At 32.2% G+C, this 16,370-nt stretch overlaps 4 protein-coding genes across 17 annotated transcripts in view; 2 read left to right on the top strand and 2 right to left on the bottom strand.

Moving 5' to 3' along the window:
• Positions 1–456: 456 nt before the first annotated feature.
• Positions 457–2,270, bottom strand: LOC109579467 (uncharacterized). Its single transcript, XM_029549749.2, has 2 exons — positions 1,690–2,270; positions 457–1,518 (listed from the first exon to the last, which is right to left on the bottom strand). Exons 1-2 carry the CDS (start codon positions 2,016–2,018, stop codon positions 843–845), a joined length of 1,005 nt encoding a protein of 334 aa, XP_029405609.2. The 5' UTR covers positions 2,019–2,270; the 3' UTR covers positions 457–842.
• Positions 2,271–2,362: 92 nt separating this feature from the next.
• On the top strand, positions 2,363–3,802 carry LOC105225157 (uncharacterized). Its single transcript, XM_011203500.4, has 2 exons — positions 2,363–2,889; positions 2,970–3,802. The coding sequence occupies exons 1-2, from the start codon at positions 2,447–2,449 to the stop codon at positions 3,700–3,702; spliced, it is 1,176 nt and encodes a 391-aa protein (XP_011201802.1). The 5' UTR covers positions 2,363–2,446; the 3' UTR covers positions 3,703–3,802.
• On the bottom strand, positions 3,697–4,638 carry LOC105225158 (39S ribosomal protein L50, mitochondrial). 2 transcript variants are annotated; one of them, XM_011203501.3, is made up of 4 exons: positions 4,503–4,638; positions 4,336–4,445; positions 4,075–4,277; positions 3,697–4,010 (listed from the first exon to the last, which is right to left on the bottom strand). In XM_011203501.3, exons 1-4 carry the CDS (start codon positions 4,542–4,544, stop codon positions 3,775–3,777), a joined length of 591 nt encoding a protein of 196 aa, XP_011201803.2. In that variant the 5' UTR covers positions 4,545–4,638; the 3' UTR covers positions 3,697–3,774. The 2 variants fall into 2 exon arrangements, with proteins under 2 accessions (XP_011201803.2, XP_019845406.2); XM_019989847.3 differs by having other exon boundaries at positions 4,336–4,442; positions 4,503–4,605.
• LOC105225156 (mediator of RNA polymerase II transcription subunit 13) overlaps positions 4,489–16,370 on the top strand; it is a 31,906-nt gene continuing 20,024 nt past the window's right edge. For 3 of the 13 annotated variants that reach the window (XM_049459333.1, XM_049459332.1, XM_049459322.1), the window contains exons 1-3: positions 5,174–5,902; positions 8,470–10,135; positions 13,145–13,454. In XM_049459333.1, coding sequence (XP_049315290.1) covers positions 10,067–10,135; positions 13,145–13,454 — 379 coding nt within the window. In that variant the 5' untranslated portion in view covers positions 5,174–5,902; positions 8,470–10,066. The other 10 variants (XM_049459329.1, XM_049459324.1, XM_049459326.1 and 7 more) reach the window with 10 other exon arrangements.

The following is a 16,370-nucleotide window of genomic DNA, read 5'->3' as shown; positions in this document are numbered from 1 at the left end:
CAGAAGTTCGAAAATCTTTATATTAGACACATGCGGGCTCTGGGAAGTATTGACCGGATTCAACCCATTTTTGATTCACAAAGTTACTATTGTCTGGAAAGGATTCTCTCTGAATTTCATTTTTGGTCAAAAAAAGGCATACTTTAGAGGAATTATTAGTGGACAATCTTATCCCGTTATATTAATTACTTTTGGATTTGTGTTTGGGATATAGGCGTCCGATTTCACCCATTTTTACCAAAAGTTTATCGGTGTCACGCTTATACCATCACGGAGGTAAAATATATTGCCTCTCACCCGAATTTGCTGGTTGTAGCTTTAGTGGTTTAGGAGACACGTACATAAAACTTAATATAGGGCCCACAGGCGCCCCTTGCTACTGCGATACTCCGTGCCAAACTAAGTCTCAATTTTTACTCAAGTTACAGCTTGTACGGACAGACAAACAGTCCCCCGGATTTCAACTTTTCTCGTCATCCTGATCATTTACATATGTTTTAGGTGATACGTACAACCGTTAGGTAAACAAAACTATTATACTATGTCGCAACATGTTGCAAGACTATAAAAACTGATGGACTGCTTCGCTTATATACAGACGGACATAGCTAAATCGACTCAGCTTATCACGTTGATCATTTATATATACATTTTAAAAGGTCTTCTACGTTTCCTTCTGGCAAAGGGTATATTATCAGGAAGAGGGTATTAATATAGTTTTTTTTTTTTTTTTTGAATTTAAAGACAAACCAATTAATATGCGTTTAATCAGTTTGACCTACTTTACACTGTTATTTGCTTATATTTATTTATAAAACCACTGTGAATTATTGTAGATTTAATTATTTATTGATTTCAGTGTTATATTTAAAATTTGCTTCCGGTTGAAAAGCAAAAATTACTTTCTGTAAAGTCTCTGTATCCAACTTCATTATTTTTTCAATCAAATCACGCAAATAATTAAACTCTATATTTAACACATATGCCAATGTTTGTAAATGCAATAGACGCATTCGAAATACTACTTTATCCAATTTTAAAACATCGCGAATGTCATCACATCCGAACAGTTCGCGAAGAGATTCCGGCAGCGATATTGTAGAAGTGGATGAATCTAAATCAAGTGATTGTGTTAATTCTGGCGTGGGAAAGTGTATTTCTGGTTGAACATTTGACTCCATCGCTGCAAAAGACTGCAATTGTTGTGGATTAATTAAAGTGTTGGTGTAGTTTTGATTGACAAAATGATTCGGATACACCGGAGGTAATAGCGAGTTTTTATTGTAGGAATAAAAATCATTATTCTGCCTCGGCTGTGCATTTGCCGCAACTTGCAGCAATGGATTTCTTATGGGGTTAAAATAATTGTCAATTGATATGATAGGTGTTTTCACTTCATCCTCATTTGAAGCAGCTTCGAATCGACTTTTTTTATGTTGTCTAACGTTTTTAGACCTACTATATCCTCTTTTTCTGCCTCTTTTAGTAGTTGGTGCTGCAGATGGCGCGGTTGGACATCTAAATTTATATTGAAGATAAAAAATTGGTTAGAAATTCATAATTTTTAATATGAGCTCTACTTGATATATGTATGTATATACATATACTTGTAGAAGTTCACATGTTGCATGTGGCTACTTTTTATACAGATATACAGATATACAGATATAAAGCTCTTTTTGCTCTTACTGTTTATTGTTAGTCCGCTTTATATATTTCAAATTTTTTTCTTTTGATGTGTTATTAGTACTTGTATTTACTTCTTGTACCTCAACGTTGGGTTTAGAAGTATTTAACAATGTATTTTTGTTAACGTCTGTGCCTTGATCCTCACTTATTTTTTTAAATAACTGAGATAAGCTTTCATTACTGTTACTTCCGTTAACCGTTTTGGCTTCTAAAATTTGAATATGTTGTTTAAAATTCCGATCTTCAGCAAGTAATTTGCTACTATCATCTAAACAATTAGGTTTATCCGCAACATCTTTATATTTAATAAGTCGTTGTGATCGTCGCATTTAAAGGAATTAATATTTATTATTGTATTTTAATAATTTAACTCAACTGCGGAAGTGGCTTTGTTCCCTTCTTTCCCTACTGTTAATGTTTACACCTCCTCTACCTTGGTTTACACAACGACCAACTTTTTGATGACATTTATGAGTATATGAAACGTTATGACCATTTTCCGTGTTAAGCACATCACTTTAACTCCTTAGGTCATTGGTTCAAATCACAAGCGGTGGATTATATACAAAACCTAAAAACAATAAGTTTGAAAGAGGCGTGCTTATTTCATTTGCAATTGTGAATTACTAATATCGAAAGATTCCTAATCGATATTTTTTGTAACCGATATACTTATTGTGAATAGTAAAATATCGTTTGTATCTGATTACCATTGGATTTTTGCTCAAATTGTGAAAAGTTGTATTTGCTGAAAAAAATGGCGGAGAACGACAATAAACAAAATTCGAATGCTAATTTACAAATAATACGTGATCCTAATTTGGCAAAGAATCGAATTTTTGTTGGTAATCTTCCAACGTGTACCCGTGAACAGTTGGAGAGTATATGTGTCCCTTATGGCAAAGTATTAGGATCACTGGTGCAGAAAAATTTTGGTTTCGTTCAATTCGAATCAGAGGAAGTAGCTAATAAAGTCGCTTCATCACTATCCAAATCTGTATTTAAAGGCAATGTAATTACTGTAAGGAACGCAGCATCCAAGCAAGCCCCTAAGCGACCGGCGTCTGATAACGTTGCACTTCCAACAAATATAAATACCGGCTTTTTTGGAGGACCAGAATCTATGCCAACAAATACTACGGCCAATATGAATCCAGATTACAATGACTGTGAAATTATTGTAATTGATCGACGAAATACGTAGGTTTCATAATTTAATTTATATTTACATACATACGATTTCAGATATAGAAAAATTAAATTTTATTTTACAATTTCAGAAAATATGCGGAATACATTGAACAGCGTCTTAAAGATATTAATTTAAGAGTGGATGTGCTTTTTCCGAACGAAGATGTGCCACTCGGCAAAGTTTTAATAAATATCTCGTCCCGAGGTTGCTTATATGCAATATTGATAACGCCCCAGCATGAAGAACACAATAGTATAACAGTCAATATATTATATGGTCAACCAGCAGAGCACCGAAACATGCCCGTGGATGATGCAATAATGTTGATATCAAAAGATTTTCGCCAAAAAATTGCCAACGATTTGATGAAAAAAGTATCTTTTGCTGCATCTCTACCGAAGCCCATGACTGGGGTAAATATGGGTAATCCTATGCAAGAATATCGCCATCCCAGTGCTATTCAAACGCTTTTAAATTTACTTTCGGACAATATGCCGCTTACTGTTCTTCAATATGATAGAATAATAAAATATCTTCAAGAACGGCGGGAGCATCAAGTAAAAATTGAACTTGGTGATGCTGCAGATGTAGGAACAAAAGTGCCCGATCCTGAAATTGAATTGCAAAAGAGAATCCTAGATATAATGAATAAACCGTCGGTAGCTGAAACCCATTACAAGTTGTTATATCCCACGTTAGAAGCAGTAAGGTCCGATTACCGAGCTATGGATCTCTTGAAAGATGTTCGCGTTCAGAAGGCCCTTGAAACGTTAATGGATTCTAGTTTGGTAGGAACTGTAGAGAACTACATGAAATATTAGTATAATATAAGTTTATTATATTTAACCAACTCAATCGTATTATAACAACTTTGCAAAATTAAAATAACCAACTTATGGCCAAGAGCGCTTTGCATTATAACCTTCATATTTGCCTCGATATTTTAAACCCGTTACAAGAGTCGAACTCTTTGGGAAAGCGGTCTGACCATTAAACTTTGAATCGGTGTCAGGATTAAAACGTACGTAATCATGTTGTATATGTAAATTTTCTGGAAGTTTGGCATTCTTTAAAGCATCATAAGGTACAGTGGTGTTCACAGAGGTCTCGTAAAATTTTACTACATCACCTGAAAGTAAGTTATATTCTTCAATTTACCTAATAATTAAAGTGGCGGTTTTTTTTAGTTTTACCTATACTTTGCAATTCATGAACTTGTGAATTTGGAACACTATGTTGAAAATCTTGAAAACAAGCATCTAAAAATTTAAATTTTTCTTCCAAATTTTCTAATTTATAATCGCTTGCGAAGGATATTTTTAGATTGTTACATATTGACCGCACTTTGTCCGGAACATTTTGAGGAGGATGATATGGCTTGTGTGATCGTAGGAACCTGAATAAAATTGTTAAATCAATTAACTTTCTTTTAAATTTATTTAAATCATAATTACCCCTTGCAAGCCAAAGATTTTCCCACATCAGTCACATTTCGTTGCGCTTGTGCCTGTGCTTTCTTAGTTACCGCAGTTGAATATGCTGATATTATGTGCCATGTTTTCTGCTATATTTGTAAAAAAAGATTTTATAAACATCTTATGACATTTAAAATAATACTTACATTTAAATTTATTGAAAATTGTGCACTTTTATATAAACTCATCTTGATGTTTTTTACTTCGGTATCAGATGTAATAACCTCTTCTTCTTAAAAAAAAATAGATCACAATAGTACTATTGGAATAGCCGAAATAGACGGTTAATATTAATTAATAGCTTTTATTTGTTGTGTGATCGTTTCTTAACAATAATCAAATATATACATTGTAACAGAAGATGGCCGTGATTTTACTTGGATGTGTATTAGGTATTTGTTCGCTGGAATTTTAAACTATTACTTATCCAACTTATAAAGCTTTTATTTATTCATAATTTACGAAATATTTCAGAATTACTTTCTGAATTTGAAGCAACATATATTTATGTAAAAAAAATTTTGAGATTTTTTGAAGAAATTCCACGGTATTATTGTAAAAATACACCTAACATTTTAAAACAATTGTATCGATATTTTAAAGTTCTTTTATCGATCCGATAAATTATACTGATATTTTTTGGCAGAGGTTGTCATCTTTAGTTTCTAAACTGTTGAACTTGACAGCGAAACGCCGATTCAATGGCTTCACAACATTAGAAGAAAGCACGGTGTAGAGAATTTGGATTGGTTTCTGTTTAATTAATAATAGAAGTAATTATTATTTTAAACATAATAGAATTGTGGTAAAAGAATATTTGTGCAATTATTAAAATTAAACAACTCGTATATGAAGTAAATTTTGCACCAGTGAAGGATTTTGCAACTACGATTGGCGAGACCAATATATAATCGGTGTTTATAACAGCGTTTGTTAAAATGAATACGATAGATAATTTGTCAGCAAAGTGAGAGGAAATCAATTATCCCACCCCCTAAATACAGTGTTGTGTTTTCACGGCGTCAATACATTTTAACTGAATTTGTAACATTAATTTGTTATAATTTAATAATGCTATTATGAATAGCAAGGACATTGACTTAACGCAATTTGTCGGAAAAAAATTTATTAGTTGTTAAAAATGTTGTAAATTTGTTGAAAGCTTTCGAAGTGAATAATAACATATACTTTTAAACTTAGATAAATTAACATATTGCAAGATAGGGGAAATAAATTTCTTTTTAAATGTCAGTGTTTAAACACAAAAGCAATAATTGTGAAGCATGGATTTATTCAAATTAAAGTGTAGTAGTTCTCCATTGTAAACTACATTTAAATGTAGAAAAATACATCCCTGATTGTTTTTACTAAGAATTGGCTTTTTCTCTTATAATCGCCATTTTCGATTCCACAGTCGCAAATGTCATGTCGTCGTTACCGTCAGCTATTCGATTTGATTTTGGTTGGTAGTGTTCGGTATTCGTATATTTAATGGAAATTTTGTTTAAAACAATCGCTATATAAATTATCTCGCACAAGGCAAAGTGTAAGAGAGCTTTAAATTAATAAATTGTGTGTTGCTAAACATAAAAATAATCGAACGGATAAATATTCAAAAGACTTGAAAATATCGATTGGTCTTTAATAAAAAAAAGCATAAAGAGTACGAATGGAAAGTGGAGCAAAAGTGTACCATATGCATGTGTGCATACTGCTCATATATGAAAGAGATTGTGTGTATAAGTAGATGCGTGAAGTGTGGATTACTCTTTATATGTGCTAATAGGAGAATTTGAAAAGGGAAGAACGGAAGAAGTAAGCGGGAGAAATAAGTGAATTGTGCGAAAGTGTACAAAAAATAAATACAATTGATTTGCATAGAAATAGCTGAAAGTCTCTTATTAACGCTTTAATTAGTATAAAAAATAAAAAGTGGTGTGCTGTTCAAGTAGTTTAACAGTTCATGCTCAAAAACTTAAATTTTGAAAGGTTGAACAACGGATTGTTTATAATTTTTTTTTTTATTAATTTTTTCTAATGTTAACATTGCGTTTATGTACAAATATGCATTATTATATATAAATAATTTTTCAAAGGTAGTAGAGATATAATTCATTATATCCAAAAGAAAATAGCAGATGCAATAAAAATTTATTTACAATAAAAATAATTCAATTGATCGAAGTAAAGAAACAACAGTAACAAAAACAAATATTTGATTAAACTAAAAAAATTGTAAAAAGCGAATAATGCCAGTAAGGATAGCGTGATAGAGCAGAAGCTTGGGAGAAATATAAATTAAGAACCGAAGAGAAACTAAGTTGTTGTATTTTGTTGCAGTCGCTGCTGCAATTGTTTTTGTGGTCATCTCTCATCGATTCATTCGAGAATAGAGTTAATATTGGCTAATCTACCGCCCCAACGATGGTATTTAGTAATAGCAAGCTCATCTATATATGTATGTATATTTTGAAGCTACAAACTTCAACAAGGAAATAAATATAAATATTCAAGTAGTTTTAAAATTACTTTGCTATATTACAATTAAAGTAAACCATGAATTTCACAATTAATGATGTTCAAAATGAATCGCAGTAGAAGTCAGATTAATATCAATGCTAAGTAAATAGCTTTTAATTTTACTAAAAAAATATTTAAAATTTGAATATTCTATTATTAATCCACGTCGTTTACCAACTCTCTGTAATATTTTCCATTTTCTTTCATAAGAGTTTTAAATGCTATTCGAAAAATTTATTTTCTGATATAATTCTTTGGAGAGATTAAATATTTTTTTTTGTAATTTTTTAATGTTTTTTTTATTTTATTTTAAAAAGGATTTGAAAATTCATAATTAACATAGTAGTTTTTGCATTGCGGTGCTTTTCGTATAAGAATAGAACTTATGATTCTTTTAATCTGTTATCTTACTACATCATTTGAGTCATTTTAGTTCGAGAAGTGATTCCTTATTGTACAATATTTAGTTACATACTTGCTTTCCGCATTTCTCTTAAAACATTTATTTATGTATGTGCGTACATAGTTCAATATATATTTGTGAAAGAGTTTCGCATTGCTAAGATGAAAACTAAGATTTTAGGGCCACTGTTTGATTTAATGAGGGTCTATGAGATAACGTCGACTAATATACGGTGGGTTATTGGAATGTGGGCTCCGACTTGACAAAGTAGCTGAGGTCGACCGCTATGTGTCGGCTTTTTATTTTAATAGAGCGCAAAAGAGAACACCAAACGCCGCGTTCCGCACTCAAATACTCTCTTTTTATGCCTATCATATCGAGAAAAATTTTATTTTTCGAAATCTCTTTCATTATTTCTCTCTCCTTTAACTAAGCCCTTTAAATATTGTAATATACAAGTTGATGTATGTGTGTATTATACATATGTACAATTCGACGTTTATTATTTTTTGTAGGAAAAATAAATCAAAAAAATTTATTCGCTAGTTTTGACATTTAAAATCGAAAATACTGAGAACAAATGCAACCCTGTTAGGTGTTGTTGTTGTGGTTGCTGTCTCTTTCATCTGCGATTCGGTTCATTTCCATTCCGAAGTAGAAATAGAAGCACAAGTAAAAAAGACAAAATTTCCATTGTGTATAGACGACTTTGCAGCACTTGTATGTCGTTTATTCGTTGGTTAACATTTTTTCGTGTTCGCTATCGCTGTGGTCAATAATATTTCTAGTGAGGAGGAAATTTTATTAAATAATATTGCAAAACCGAATAATAAGTGAAAAAATAATTATTTTTACGAAAAAATTCAATAATTGTATTGTTTATAAACATGATATTACTCATAACTACATTAATTCAAGGTGTGTGTGTTTTTTTAATATAAATAGTTTTTTGTATTGAAAAAATTCACAACTCTTACAATACGGCAGAAGTAAAAAGATTTCATGTTAATGTACGCACTCATGTATGCACATTTGTAGATATGTATATACCTACGTATGTAAGGAGGAAAAGTGCACATCTGTTCGTTGAATGCGTTAACAGTGAAACAAAATGCAATAAAAGTTACAATCTTAGTGAAAGCATAAAAAGTGTGATAAATTTTAACCAAATATGTTATTTTATTCACCAGGTTTGATATAATCAAAGAATATAAAATTCAAAATTTTCTTAAACTCATCTAAAGTAAGATTCATACGCATCATACGAATAATTGAAGAAAAATGTCTACACAAAATATTTGAGCATGCAGTGGAAAATTTAATAAACTACATACATTACCTACCTATTATTTTATATTTTGTCTACATCAACATCAACGATTAACGAAAAGCCAGCAACAAACGGTGAACCACAAGCAAAGCAACCAGTCATTCAGCCAACGACCATCGACTTTCATCGCAATTCGCTCTCTTCTCATTATGTTGCGTCGCAACAAAGCAAAAAAAATCTGAGGGGCATCGGTATTAGTCGGTGACTGTTGTGTCGGAAACAGTAGTAGCAGTGTTGGTGCTACCCTTCATCATCAACAGTGAACAAGAAAACTGAAAAAAATATACTAAATAAAACCAAAAAATATTAAATGTGTTCATAGTCGCGCGCGCCGCTGTTCTTTCTATCTATCGTAACGTCACCGGTTCTCACATTGTGCACCACTCGTCTGCTCGTTTGTTGGCCGCTTACTCGTTCGCACGTTTAGTTAGTATCCCGTTCAGTTGTGCTGTTTATCGGTGGCGGTAGTGTGGTGGTGTTTGTTGTTGCACGAGTCGTCGTCATCGTCATCAGTGGCAAAACTCGTGCAAAAATTGCGAAGAGCACAAATTTCATTGTCGCTGAACTGTGGTGTTTATTTGTGTGTATTAGTGAGAAATCGTAGCTGCAGTAGCGACTATAGTCGATCGTAAACGTCGGCAGAGTTGTTAGTGTTTGTCAATGTACTAAATGCACACTGGTGTTAGTAAAAATTGTGGTTGGTTGGTAATTTCGAAATTGATTTACCTGAATCCGAATGTTAATTCGAATCGGAATCCTAATCCAGTATAGTGTTAAAAATGTAAAGCGGAATACAAAGTAAAAACGACATTATAACAAATAAAAATTTAGTGCTTGGAAAACCAAAGAAAGTGTTTAATAATGAGAAAGCAAGAAAAAGAAAAGATAAATATAAAATAAAAGCATGAAATCATAAACAAGTAGTAAAAAAGTATCTAAATATTCGTTTTTTTTATTACCTAGCGACCGAAATAAATTTAAAGGCGAAAGAATAAGTGTATGTGAGACAAAGATAAATAGTGAAAAAGAAATAAAACAGTAACAGTAGTGCAACAAGGGCACTTCCTAATTCCTACCTGTACGTCAGACCGTTATAAAGTGTGCGTGTGTGTATGTGCTTTGCGAGTTTATCAATTCGCTTTCGCATAGTATGCGATACACGGTAGTAGATGAAAGCATAAAAAGTTATAAACGGCAAAATAACGATAGCACTATATAATTTAAATGAATGTAACAGTAACTGAGCAAACGACACGGTAATGACGTAGGCACGTTAGAGAAAATAAAGCAAAAATATCGTTTAGTTAATCAAAATACAGAAGCTACGAAGCTTTTGTCTTATGTATTGCTGCTGTGTAGTTCTCATTTAATTGAAATTTTTGCTGAGACGCAAATTGCTTATTATCAACGATAATTGAGAAAATGAGGAGCTGTTGTGTTAAAAAAATACATGAACTATGACGCATCAAAATCATCAGACCAACGGCGCTAGTTTGGAGGATTGCCATACAAACTTCTTTGCCCTGGTGAGTTCAACATTTATAAAAAACAATATGAATATATATTTATGTGCTGTTACAGCCATAAAATCAATATAATTGTTTCAAAAATCATTTGATCACAAATATACTCCAGAGTTCATATTTTCAAAAATTCCCGACAATATGTGAGAGAGTGTGTTTGTTTGTTGTCTTGTTAGCAGAAGAGAATTTGAGCCGCATATTTTGATTAGTTCACCTACTTACATAAAAAATGTTTGTTAGATTTTACAAAACAAACTTAAATATGTTTTTTAAATTCATGTTATTGACTTGAGCATAGCATTTTTGTTTCTTACACCCACCTGACTTGTTGTGTTTTCACATTTCGCAGTTTCACTGAGGGTCTTGTTGTTATTATACAGTGTACATACATACATACATACGTGCGAATTAATCAAAAACTCTGCCGCGAACACAGCAAAAGCTGTGTTTCTTTATTAAAAAATGAATCATTTAATATACATATATTTCAAGTAATAAATATTAAAAAATATAAAATTTTTATTTGTACATGTCTCTATATTTTTCAAATCTCGGTGGATACTCCTTCTGGTTTCTAATACTTAATCTTTAAATATAAATTTATAGTAGTATGTTTGCAAATAGTAGTCACCTGTATCTTTGTCACACTTAATCATGCATTATCTGTTAAAACCACTGTAACTTACATACATACATCATTATATAAAGTGGATTTTATTTCGCGCTGCCTTTCATAGTCTAAATATATGTACATACATACATACATATGTGCATATATAATTTTAATTAAGTAACAATTTGCATTACCGGCTGTTTTTACTTCGAAGTAAAAGTAAATTATAGTTTTATATTTAATTTTTTTTTTTATTTTGTAAACGAGTTAAGATTACATTTCGAGAGTAGATCAAGGTTGTAGCGAAAGAAGAATGTCTGATTCATTAATATATAGGGAGCACTCGTTTTTTATTTTTCTTTCCTCTATTTATGACCAATATTTGATGTTTTGTGTTTTCGATTTCGTTGTAGCATTTGTTGTGACTGTCAGTTATATTTATTTATGTATACACTTGTACACATTTCATACTTACATTATATATATTTATATACAAATATATCCGCCAGTGTGCTTCAGCGCATCATTTTCTTCACTTGTTCCGATGCGGCTGTATTTCTCTCCCGTATATTTAGCTCATTCGTTATTCCTTTTTTTTATTTATTCAACATGTATGTGTGTGTTCGTACTCATTTCCAAAGTCAAAGCAAATAAAAAATGACAACAGTTTCATTCCTAATTGGTGCTGGTGTTTTGTTGACTTCGGCGAGTAGGTGCTGCTTACATTTAAACGTATAAATGTTTGCTGTTTACCACAGTGAAGTGAACATTGAGAATTGCAATTTTTTGGCGCTTGCACTACCAAAGATAATGCTTACGGCTGAAGACCGTTCGCATGTTCCACATTCTTTCGCCGCTTTGGCCATGTTTTCGTTTTCAATGCATACTCATTCTCTTTTCAAGGTGTGCATGTACATATGTATGTAAGTATTTTTATACACATGCATACTTACATACATATGTTTATGTGTATAATAGTACGAATACAAGTAATATTTGTTTTCATTTTTGCTGCTTGTAATTTCCTTCTTGTTCGTTATGCTCTATGAGTATCGCCAATTATATTGAGCAAATTGTGTATTTTCATCTACGCTACAACTTTTCTCAATTCCTATATTTTCTGTTTTCATAGATATATTTACATAGAATTGGCGTCAACTTTTGCACTTGTTATTTTTGTTGTTGTTATAGCGGCATAAAACGTTTACATATTTTTAAAGAATGCTTCGATTTGAACAGTTTTTGATTAATAAGAATATACTCGTCTTATACATTGTTCGAAGATACTACTGCCTTACAGTACTTTTCTTTGCTCATTTGTATGAACCCTTGATATCGGGCCACTTTTGCATATATGTATGTACATATGTATGGTAGCTGTCATACAAACGGACTAATAAAAACAAAATTCTTGTATGGCAAGTATTTTTATTTGAAAAGATATCTTCACGAAATTCCACATATGTACATAGTTTATTGTCCAAAGCAGCGCTATAATCTCCGAAGAAATTGTTCATATTAAACTTTTATAGCATATAAATGACATGCACACTAACTCCGTGTTCAAAACTTTAATTTTTCATGATATGTTCACGAAATTTGGCATGGATACCGCTAAAATCTTCGAATATATTAGGGGTACTCACACCAGTTTTGTTAATTCGTTAGTCGTTACTCGGTAGTTTTTTACGTGGGTTTTGTTTTTGTAAAATTAACAGATTATCGTTTTACCGACTAACGAAGTACCAGAGTGGCAAGGATGATAGTTTTTTCGTTACTTGGTAACATCGCTCAGCTGTTTTGCTTGCGTTGTTGCCTCAAAATTTAACTTAATTCATTGCAAAAAAATACATTTGCCGTCTACTACAAATTAGTTTCAGACAAATTTTTCAAAATTAAATATTTAATATAATTGAATCAGCTGTTTTGAAACAAAATTTACACCCACTACTGATGTACAGCAAAAAGTATGTTCACAGTTAAGTGTTTTAACGAAGTATCAACTAACGAACTACCAGATTAACAAGTTCGGTCTGAATACCCCTATTGATTAGTTTGGATGACTATGGATATAGCGTGTGTATTTGATTGCAAGGCATTCGCCAACATTGTGGATATGTAAACTTTGGAATTCTACTTCTGGTAGCGTTAATTTATTTATTTTTAATAGGTCTTGTTATGCTTAAAGTTGAACATAATAATTAATATTATAATTTTTTCACAAAATCCGTTATAAAAAAACAAACAAACTTTTTTATATACTGACTTAAATTGAATTATAAAAATAAGTTCATCCAGAACATTGCCGTTTTCTTACATTTAAATATTAATAAAAATACACATATTGAACGTTTTGTAAACGTAATCAAACGAATTCTAATGATAATTTTTCTTTTCAGACTGATTTATGCGGAATTAAATGGCGTAAGTTCGTAAACAGCGAACGAGTGAATGCGTCAAGTGATCCATTAGATGATCCCATCCTGCGCTCCTATTCACGATGTATGCAAGCTGACATTCTATGTGTGTGGCGTCGCATACCGTCCACCAAGCAGGATAATTCGGATTTAAATCCGATTTTTGAGATTAGCACATCGAAAGTTCATCCGCCACTTTCGTTAGCCGCCGCCAAAGAATTATGGATATTTTGGTATGGCGAAGAACCAGATCTTAGTGAATTGGTGGATGCGGAATTGTTGAAAGTTGCCGGTAAGTCAAAATACTATGAATTAAATTTACTATGTATAATTTGTGCATAAATTGGACGATTTCATAGAGGTTAAAGCGATTTTATTTTGATGGTTTTTTGATTTTTCGGTTCCGGAAACGTAGGGCCGGCTGTCGTGGGAATTGTTAATTGTAGATAACCGTTACAAAAACATAATATTTCCGCCTATATGTTTCACTGTCTTTTTTGTGTACCTGTTATTCAAAGATTAACCTTTAAGACGATAAACAGTTCATTTTCTATCAGGACCAATTCTATTAATTTCAGTTTAATTCGTCTATTTTTCCAAAAAATTAAGTGCTTCCCCCTATGTGTTTTCGCGAAAGGTAATAGATTTTGAATGTGTGTCCTTAAACATCTTCCTTGACATATTTAGCCCATATTCTTTATTAATTTCCTGCATTATTTGATTTGAAGACTTAAATGGGTCGGCAGTGCTTTACTGCTTCAGTAATTGTTGACTTTCGCTGTGGTTTTCCTATTTTTGTTTTAGGTCAAATAGATCTCGTTAGCTTTCATGAGTTTGAGGTGATTATAAACCATTTTCTAGAGCGATTCAATTAAACAGCAATTTCCGCAACAGTTTTCCGAATTTTTTCATATTATTAAAAAAAAAGTACCGTTTTACTTTTTCCTCCGGGTCTGAAATTCTCAGGGAAGCCCGGTGTTCTGCCAAAAAATTCTTGCAAAACTTTGTCTCCAACGATTCACTGCAATCGTCCACGGCCCTGTATATAACATAAAGTAAAAACAGTGTTCATACGTACTTATGTACACACAATAATATTTTCGATTAATTATTTTTTACTTTGTTTTCGTTTCAACCCGTTATCGTTTGTATTAAACAATGCCGCGTGCAACACTTTCTCTTTTTTGTATTTTTTCGCTAAATATTCTGTATGCAAAAATATATTGTATACAACAAAGGCGATAAACAAATAAAAATGATTTAAAAATGCAATCGTGAGAAAAAGGAAAAAGTTGAATGCCCGAGAGTTGGATGAGATGTGCATGGGAAGAAAGTAAGTTAAAAAGCGGATAAAGCACAGAGCAGGTGATGATTGCGGCAGTTCATAAGCCTATGCACATAGTAAATGCACAGCTGTATGTGTGTGGTTGTGTGAACGCTTATACAGGTTAGATGCGACGTGATTGCGCGTGGCTGGTGGCTGATTTTTTTCTGCCGACAGTTTGATGGAATTTCGAAATGCTTTGTTTGTAACTTCCTGTGAGCTGCTCTCATGATATTCGTATTTGCATATGTGCAGATACTTATTGAAACACATGCGTGTTTATGTTATTACAAGCTGATGCCATTGATCAAAACTTATATACACATACATATAAAAAAGAGCATAATAACTTGTTTTAGTTAACTACTTAGAGTTATGAGTGTGTGTATGTACATATGTATGTATATAAAAAAACGGTAGTTTTGAAGTGCAAAGTTAAGATTAGATTCGGGCTTTCGCCAATACATATTCTTTGCGAAAAGGCTGAACGGCCTTGCGGCTACAGCAACAACCACAATGGTCTCATCCAATTTAACGCAACTCATCCGTCGTCTCACATCTGCCGGTTAGAAGTGTTGTTGGTGAGTGTGCCATTCATCCGCCCGCTTGTAAGAAAATTGGCAACGGCGCAACAAGAGTTGGTTTTAATACCAGTTGTGTGATAGACGTCACAATCTGATTTTTATATTCGTACACATTAATATACAAACGCGTATGTCCGTATACCCCACAGTCTTTGGCGTAAAACAGCTGTCGTGTAAATGCTAATGTAGTAGTAAACACCTCACCGCTGCCCACTTTCTTACCTACATAAACACATATGTACATACATATTTACATAGTACGAGTTTTATAATTTTTCGAATTTTCTCATCACGCAGTTATGTGTATTGTTTACGTTCGTTTCGCTACCACGCTGCTAGAGCTCTTTGACTCTTTACTGAGTGTTGAGTCAATATTTGTATCGCTCTCTTTATACGACTTTTCTTCTCGAACTGCTGCAATCTCATTCTCTATGCTTGGTATGCGCAAAACAATAATAAGTTGTAGATATAGTAAAACCTGTTTGTTCGAGAGTCGAGAGGGTACGTCATGGGAAAGCCTTAAATGCACATACAAACATACATACCGACATAAGTATATGCCTTTTTGTATTTACAAATATTCATATAGCTACATATGTCTATGCACATTTGTAATCGCTGTCCCATACTTAACAACTTGTTTAACTATTATTCCCCATGCAGACACTTGTAGACTTGAATAACTGGCATTTCTTTAAATGGATAAAGAAATGTATTGAGTTCAAAAAATAAGGGCTTGACATTTAGAATTTTGAGGCTTCTTATGTTGACCTATTAAAACATCAATATACAACTATTTAAGAATAATGTCAAGTGAATCGGAAACGAACTATTTGCTATATACATATGTACATATGTAATGTATGTGTAATAATACTCTTCATGCTTTCTTCAATTTTGAATTGCCGTTCGGAATATATCATTGACTTTTATAGTAGTCATTACTTTTTTTTGACTGTCCAAATTTACAGTAAGCAGCTTGGGAATTGTACAATATTTTCGAAATCCCTTGAAAGCATTTTTGCATATACGAAAATGGTAGAGCTAAATTAGTTGAAAAAGATTTTTCAAAATAATTAAAAAATTTTCTGTTTTCGCACTTTCAATTCGTAAACATCAATTTGTGCCAGTTACGGCCTTCGGGCGTCATGACTACCCCGTTACACCCCCCTCTATTCAGAACAATAAAATGAAATGAGGGATGTAATTTATTGTATTTGGATAAAAATTTATGTTATTATAAATTATCTGAAGAAATTTACATTTTTTTATAAACTTGTTTTAATAACAACTGAGTTGG

This window comes from Bactrocera dorsalis, chromosome 5 (assembly GCF_023373825.1).
Source record: "Bactrocera dorsalis isolate Fly_Bdor chromosome 5, ASM2337382v1, whole genome shotgun sequence".
Taxonomy (NCBI): domain Eukaryota; kingdom Metazoa; phylum Arthropoda; class Insecta; order Diptera; family Tephritidae; genus Bactrocera; species Bactrocera dorsalis.
The sequence above is the reverse complement of the archived record's forward strand: the minus strand, read 5'-3'. Positions and strand labels throughout refer to the sequence as shown.